Raw genomic sequence first — 7,846 nt, forward strand, 5'->3', positions numbered from 1 at the left:
TTATTTTTTATCGACGTTGAAAATGGGTCCCCCCCCCCCCGTGTTTTGTTCCTTAGAATGATGCAGCCAAAGAGTTCCAAGAGAAACACAAAAATGAAATGGAGAAGATTAAAGACATGAATCTTTCAGAGTGAGTATTCCCAAAGCAATAGTCCAAACTGCACTTATTTAAAGGGATAGTTCACCCAAAAATAAAAATTACCTTATAATTTACTCACCCACAAGCCATCTTAGGTGTATATGACTTTCTTCTTTCAGACAAATCCGATCGGACTTATATTAAAAAAATATTTATAATGCCAGTGAGTGGGTGTTTCTTGTCAATTGTCCAAAAGAAGTCCAATAAAGCGCATCCATCCATATAAAAAGTGTCCCACATGGCCCCGGGGGGTTTATAAAGGCCGTTTACCGTTTCCACCCTTTCTCTGAGCTAATTAATAAGCTAGTTAATGACCAATTTAACAAGATGTAAAATGTTTTTAATATTTTAAAGTAATATATTTTATATAAACATTTTTCCACTCATTTGGCTGTGCGGTGCAGTTGACCACTCTTATCCATTCTGAATTTTTCATGAAGGTACATGATTCGAGGAGATGATGAGGAATGGGACCACGTGTTGAAGAAAGCAGGACATACAGCTATTGTTAGCATAAAAAGGTAAACAGAGTTATAAGCAGCTTGGGTAGGGGAGGTTTTGTCTGGAATCATGAACTGCTATGAACTATGATCTTTCTGTTTTACCCCTTAGTGACAAGAAAAGAAAACTGGAAGGCATGAACCAGAAAGAACAATGGCAAAGCAAGAAGATTAAGAAAAATAAGGACAAAAAGAGCAAATTTGGAAAGAAACCATAAAGAAATTAACTAAAATTAAAATTTGAAATGTCTTTGTGTCTTGTTTCTGTGGTCAGTAGATTTAAGACCAAATGAAAATATTTCAGTAAGAATTTTAAAGACCAAATTGTTTTAAAAAATTTTCAGCAAGACTCCCCATGTATTATCAGTGAACAAACAAAAAGTTGTACATTGTTGTTTTTCTTTTAACCACATTTCAGAGATTAATATTCCCATGGTGTAGACCTCATGTTTTTCTGTGAAAGCTAATTTCAGAAGCCATCTGTAAAATAAATGATAATCTTATGGTGCATTACTTGTGTACAAAATATACTCATTAACATTTGACTGTTTGCTAAGCTTAGTAAAAATACTGATTTGAGAGATGGGTACACACTACATAATATTTTGTTTTCTTTACACACAATGCGTAAACAGGTACTCAAGATTGCCATGCATATGCAACTAATGTTTCAATACCACTGCAAATACTTTTTTATATTGCTTTCAGAAAGCATATTTAAATCTTTTACCCATTGGAAATAACTTGCAGTGCATACAACAAAGTTTAGACAGTGTACTGCAAAATAGTAGGATTAGAATGGGGACATGTAAACTTTCAGAGCATTGAAAAGGCTGAAATCCAGTGATCTTTGTGCTCCCATGGTTTGATCTTTCATTGGTGGATCTTTATGACACTACATTGCTCAACAACTGCATTGATAAAAGAAGCGAAGATCCTTGGCGTATTTTCTTCAGGATTTCCAAAAGGATTTTAAAATAATTATTTGTCGTTTTGCTGTCTCGAGGGAAAATAACTCACTATGGAGATACCTGTCGTAGATGTCAGTGTGTACGAACTGGAAAAGACCAATGTATCAGTTGATAACTTGGAGAAGATAAGTGCCGAACTAAGAAGGGCCTTTACCGAGGTGGGATTTGTTTATCTGAAAAACACGGGCATAAATCAGGACGAGGTTTGTCATTTTGTGCACGTTTGTTACGAGAAGTTTTCTAGTAGTTCGTAAATGGCTGGCTATTATTATTCTGTCCATTGTTTTAGGTGGACAAAGTTATGGGTGTTTCAAAGAAGTTCTTCTGTTTGCCAGAAAGCATGAAGAAACCTTTCAGCAGGAGCAGTTTCTCGTGTAATGGAAACCACGGCTGGGTTTCGGTAGAAACGGAAAGGCATGTCAGACTCTTCTAGCTTCAGAAGCATTAACGTTACTGCTAAAAATTAACGAATGATGGAGAATTAATGGTTTTATATCCTGTCATTTTACAGTTTGAATCCTCGACGTCACGGTGATCTGAAGGAGGCGTTTAATACAGCATCTTTGTGCTCGGATATCGTAAATACCTATTTCGTGTCTTCTTCCCTTTCTTCAAGTGGTACTCACTGCAGAGTCAAATAATTATACTTTTACAAGAGTTTTAATTATAATTTTTTGAGTGAAAATATTTCCTGAGAAGACTTTGCATGGGTTCATACGAGCCTCTAAAAGGGACATATGTTTAAAAAAAGGATTGCAGAAAAAAAATTATATATATATATATATATATATATATGTGTGTGTGTGTGTGTGTGTGTGTGTGTGTGTGTGTTTCAGTGAGGGAACGCAATTTTGCGAGAGAACACAAAAACATTGAAATATTATTTGTAGTTCCATCTCATAAAAAAAAAAAAAATTTGAATTAGACAATACTTATTTCCAGTTATTAGTTAGCCTATTGAGAATTCTTATAACAGTATTTTGCTGCTTAATATTTACGTTTTTTTCAGGATTATTTGATGGAAAGTTAAAAAACAGCATTTATTTGAAACAAATATTTTGTAACGTTATAAATGTCTTTACTGTCACTTTTGATCAATTTAATGTTACCTTGCTAAATAAAAGTAGCTATTATTATTATTTTAATCTTACCCAAAACTTTTGAGTGTATCACGTTTCCATACAAATACTAAGCTGCAAAAAACATTTTCAAAATGGATAATAAATGTTTCTTGTAGCAAATCGGCATATTAGAATAATTTCTGAAGGAAATTATCTCTCTCTGAAGGAAATTATGAATCTCTCTCTCTCTCACACACACACACACACACACACACACACACACATGCACACACACCTATACAGAAATTGGAAAAAAAGTAGAAATGACAGCTAGCCTTGGCTCTGTATATGTTGAAAAACAAAAAAAATTATATTTAAAATATAAAGTATTTTTTAATATGCACAAGTTTTTTTTTTATAGCATTAACATTAAAATACTGTAAGGAAGCCTGACTTTATAACCCTTCACTTTCAATGTGTTCAGAATTGGCCTTCAGAAGGAGTTGATGATTTTCGAGATGTGCAAGTATCATTTTTCCTGCGCTGTAAGGAACTTTCTCTCAGAGTGCTCCGATTGATGGCTCTTGGTTTGGGCCTGGAAGCAGAGGTCTTTCTCAGTGCACATAAGCATATTGGAAGTAAGTAAAATGAAATGCACTACTTCATCCCATGCAGTGAGTCAATGGCTGGGAGGCCTGCAAGACCTTTATGATGTGGGTTGTTTTAAGGTGATGTGAATGGAACGACACTACGGGCTCTGTACTATCCTCCGGTGAACAGCACATGTGTGAAGGGAAATCAGCTGCGCTGTGGTGAACACTCTGATTATGGGAGTATCACTTTGGTCTTCCAAAGCCCAGAGGGTGGACTGCAGGTGAATACCAATATAGGACAAGAGGAGAAAAGATTCATGTTTAATGTGGTCCTTTATCATTTAGGATAGTGATTTTATTATTGTTCTCCTCCAGGTCCTGAACCGGGCTGGCGAGTACATTTCAGCCCCCAGCATTCCTGGAACAGTTCTGATTAACATAGCAGACCTGATGCAAAGGTGGACTAGCGATGTCTATGTGTCTGCCGTAAGTTTCTTTACTAATATTGCATTTCATTTAATTGTGCAGTGCAAGCAACGCTTATTTCTTTTCTGTTGTTCTGACCCTCAGGTTCATAGGGTTTTGCTGCCCCCTGCAGGTGACTCTGGCACACGTCAGTCTTTGGCCTTCTTTGTACAACCAGATGATGAGGCCATCATTTCATGCTGTGATGGATCAGATAAATATCCTCCTGTTAAGTCAGTTGATTACCTTTTATCAAGGTTCAAGGATTCTTACGGCAAAAAATAGATCCTAATTAAGTGAAATTTTTTGATTTTGTGTTTGAAAAAAAAATTAAGTGATAATCATCAGAGCACAGTTGGTGAACCATAGATAATTTAATACATTGTAGAGAGTCGTAAAGCACATTTCATGCTTAAAGGGTTAACTATCCCTTTAATTATATTTCTGTATATTTTATCAATGTATACATTGTTTACAGTAGAACACTGGTTGAAAACCATAATAACATAATGAATTAAAATAAAACAGCTTGAAAAAAAAAATCACTAGTGTTGCAGTAGTAATTCATCAACATTTTCAGAAACTTTATTAAAAGACCCTTGTAAATCAATTTAGGATTGACTTTCAAGTGAAACTAAAGCAAACAAATATTCTATTCTATTCTATAGTCTTTTCATTGGAAGTGCCGTACAATAGGAATGCTGACTCGGGCATTTAACTTAACATGAAGTGTGTTTATTGCCCAGGTATAATATCAAATGCCTAAATGTAAAGAGAAATTTATCCTATGAGGTTTATCCATGTTTGTGCAAACATGGCTAAGACATTTACAAGAACAATAAAAATACATTTAATTTCTCTAAATACAAGTTTCAAGTACAATCCCTGTCCTCACAAACTTATCTGCATTTTAGATAAGAGAATGTGGACAGAAGTGTGATTGTCTACAGAGAATTCTGTTAACCATTTACATACTTCAGCGACCCGTTTTGGGATACCGCAATTCAATATTTTTTGTGTTTGAGAACACCACCACAATGATTTGTTTGATTACTTCAAGGATAGCCAAGGTCTTTGCTAAGTGACAGTAAATGGTCCATTTGAATGTGAGGATGGAAATCTTTGACACTACATACAACAGACAAACACATTACAGACACTGAGAAGAGCTTGAGCTGCTAAGAATGTGCGGGGAGGTCTTGCTGATGACCGTGTGACAAAGGCTGACTGTCCCCAGGTAGCATTTCCGCCGCAAAAGGTACTGCATTTGCCAAAAACAGAGATATAATGATAGAAAATCAATATTTTGTTCCAAATGACAGGGCAAAATTCCTTTGACCAGAAAAATGTAAAAGAATTACACTGACCTTTGTCCTGTACTGGAGACTCTGTTTTCTGTGTTTTCAACCGCTCCATGTGCTCTACCGCCTAAAAGAAATGATCAGTATGGTAGAAAGCGTTGAGGTGAGAGAATTCTAGCTTCAAGACATTTCCCTTATGTTTTAAAAAGGGAATATTTTAGTGACATAAGCTAAAAGCAGTGCAACAAAACTTTATCATAAACACTCATTTAAAAGTGTGGGGTCTGTAATTTGTGTAGATTCTTATGCGATACATTATGTAAAACCGTAACGCATTTTCCCCCAGAATTCTTTGATGAATGTAAGTAAACGAATGGCATTTATTTGAAATATAAATCTTTTGCAACAATATCAATGCTTTACTGTCATTTTAAGCAATGTAATACATCCTTGCTTTATAAAAGTAATAATTTCTTTAAAAAAATCTTTATATAGTTATATATAAAAAGTATTAAGTATTTCTTTTTACAATTGAAATAATTTATAGTTATTTCCCATTACAGTAATGATAGTGAGATTTATTTGAATAATGGTAATGTGAATGGCGGAAGGTGCTTAAAGGGGTCATATGATGCGATTTCAATTTTTCCTTTCTCTTTGAAGTGTTACAAGCTCTTGGTGCATAAAGAAGGTCTGTAAAGTTGCAAGTTGTGACAGCTAAACTACTTTGTTTGGACTTCCAAAAGAGGACGATATCTGTTTCGTCATGCCTGGAGCTGATAGCTGATCCGTGCTGGTTAAATATTGCCACAAAAAATCATAATGGCACTAAAAATAAGCTTCATCTACTTTAAGCATAACATTTCGTTCTTTTTATTTAGGGGGTAAAATACAATATAGACATGTTCTTGACAGGTTTTATAAGATTTACCCATGAACTCGTGTCAGATAACAACAACGTCTCTTGGTGGTTCTTATAGTTACGGACAAAATAATTTACATGATTTTTCCAGTCATTTTTGATGACCTGGTAAAGATTTCAATAGAGAGTGGACTTAAAGTCATCAGGACTAAAAAATAACTCCTATATGCGTGTATATATAACAAAGATATATCCGTGACATTTCAGTGACCTTATTAATTTCCATGACTTTTTCAGGTCTGGAAATCACACTTTGTAAATTCACTCGTATTTGGATGTTTTCCAGGACTGTGTGAACCTGTGTATCACTCACTCAGTATCTGGCTCCAAAATCAGTCCTATCTAGTTTTTTAAAATGTATTTGTTTCTCTTAATCTCTCACTCTCCTACCTGTTGTAGCTCCATTTTCTGGGCGTTAAGCTGTCCCTGTTGTCTCTCCAGCTCCTCTCGCTGTTTCAGCAGCTCATTTGATCTCAGGTTCAGGTCTTGCTCCTCTCGAGCCAGATGCTGCTCAAACTCTCTCAACTCTTCTTCAGTGTACATTGGATTCTGTTCCAGAGTCTCAAGAGGAAGCAGACAAAGGACATTTTTACATAAAGAAAACAATTTTATGAAATGTACACTTTTTTTAAAAGTTTTTGAAAGAAATCTCTTATGCTCACTAGGGCTGTCAAAAAAAAATAGAATTTAAAATATTCGTCGAATTTAAAATAAAAATCCACATTCTTGGGTGTGCGTTAAATGGGGCAGCCTTATCAGCGGCGCACGAGATGCGATGACGATGTAAGTGTCATTGCATTATAATGTTTTTGTTAGTCTATCCAGTTGAAGCCACTAGATGCGGCGCTGCTGCTTTGTTCATTAAAAATATTGTGGAAAAAGAGAACATCAATGCAGAGAAGATCTTGTTTACGTCAAAACTGAAACCAAGCCGTTCACACAGAACGCATATTTCACGCATTTTCTAGAGGGACATCTATCACCGTTGCACTCGCATCTCGCACAAAAGAGCCGCATGTTTAGAAAGCCATGTAAAATTAATGCAAGTTTAACTTTGAAAAAAACATATATCGAGACTTTATGGCCGGTTTTTCCCCATCCCACTGCATCTCATGTTTTTAAATAAAAATTAGGTCCGTGTGATTGGCTTTCCGCCCTTTGTATTCTATGCATACATACATGATGCTGTTTTGTTTATAGTTGTTTAAGCAACTTATTTATAATTGGTTTATAAACATTATTTTAAACATTATGCACTTTTTTTCATGGATAGTCATGTTATCTTATGCTTTGAATGATGCGCCCTCTTGCGGCCTCAGGAGAGAAGCCAAAAGCTTTTCTTCACCCTAACTGAAATTATGCATTTTAAATTCGAATTTTGATAATATTTAAGTACAAAATTCGAATTTAGTTTTTCAGCCATTTTGACAGCCCTAATGCTCACCAATTTTGCATTTATTTTGTTAAAACTACAATTAAAACAGTAATATTGTTAAATATTATTACAATTTAAAATAACTATTTTCTATTTTAATATATTTGAAAATGTATTTTATTCCTGTGATGGTAAAGCTGAATTTTCAGCATCATTACTCCAGTCTTCAGTGTCACATGATCCTTCAGAAATCATTCTAATAGGATTTGCTGCTCAAGAAACATTTCTTATTATTATCCATGTTGAAAAGAGTTGCGCTGCTTAATATTTTTGTGCAAAACATGATACATTTTCAGGTTTCTTTGATGAATAGAACAGCATTAATTTGAAACAGAAATATTTTGCAACATTATTTGCAATAACGTTCAAACTTTTCAACAGCAGTGAACCTTTAGTTTTAATGAAAAGCAGTTGACAGATAGGGAAGATTTTGTTTCATGTTGACCCCAAAAGTAAAAA

The 7,846-nt window shown here is 34.8% G+C and overlaps 3 protein-coding genes across 6 annotated transcripts in view; 2 read left to right on the forward strand and 1 right to left on the reverse strand.

The window, feature by feature from the left end:
• Window positions 1-1,149, forward strand: part of LOC107657627 (RNA cytidine acetyltransferase-like) — an 11,981-nt gene extending 10,832 nt beyond the window's left edge. For both annotated transcript variants that reach the window (XM_016445785.1, XM_016445790.1), the window contains exons 27-29: window positions 57-130; window positions 580-660; window positions 752-1,149. In XM_016445785.1, the coding sequence (XP_016301271.1) occupies window positions 57-130; window positions 580-660; window positions 752-857 (261 nt within the window). In that variant the 3' untranslated portion in view covers window positions 858-1,149. The remainder of the gene's footprint in view (window positions 1-56; window positions 131-579; window positions 661-751) is intronic.
• A 407-nt stretch (window positions 1,150-1,556) lies between these two features.
• Window positions 1,557-4,060, forward strand: LOC107657676 (UPF0676 protein C1494.01-like). The gene is made up of 7 exons (XM_016445860.1): window positions 1,557-1,813; window positions 1,900-2,024; window positions 2,122-2,188; window positions 3,156-3,309; window positions 3,400-3,545; window positions 3,640-3,750; window positions 3,835-4,060. Exons 1-7 carry the CDS (start codon window positions 1,661-1,663, stop codon window positions 4,012-4,014), a joined length of 936 nt encoding a protein of 311 aa, XP_016301346.1. The 5' UTR covers window positions 1,557-1,660; the 3' UTR covers window positions 4,015-4,060.
• A 69-nt stretch (window positions 4,061-4,129) lies between these two features.
• LOC107657662 (nucleobindin-2-like) overlaps window positions 4,130-7,846 on the reverse strand; it is a 9,464-nt gene continuing 5,747 nt past the window's right edge. For all 3 annotated transcript variants that reach the window (XM_016445840.1, XM_016445830.1, XM_016445848.1), the window contains 3 exons: window positions 6,343-6,513; window positions 5,097-5,157; window positions 4,130-4,990 (listed from right to left, as the gene is read on the reverse strand). In XM_016445840.1, the coding sequence (XP_016301326.1) occupies window positions 4,908-4,990; window positions 5,097-5,157; window positions 6,343-6,513 (315 nt within the window). In that variant the 3' untranslated portion in view covers window positions 4,130-4,907. The remainder of the gene's footprint in view (window positions 4,991-5,096; window positions 5,158-6,342; window positions 6,514-7,846) is intronic.

The sequence above is a fragment of the Sinocyclocheilus anshuiensis genome, unplaced genomic scaffold (assembly GCF_001515605.1).
Source record: "Sinocyclocheilus anshuiensis isolate Anshui unplaced genomic scaffold, SAMN03320099.WGS_v1.1 scaffold2901, whole genome shotgun sequence".
Taxonomy (NCBI): Eukaryota; Metazoa; Chordata; class Actinopteri; order Cypriniformes; family Cyprinidae; genus Sinocyclocheilus; species Sinocyclocheilus anshuiensis.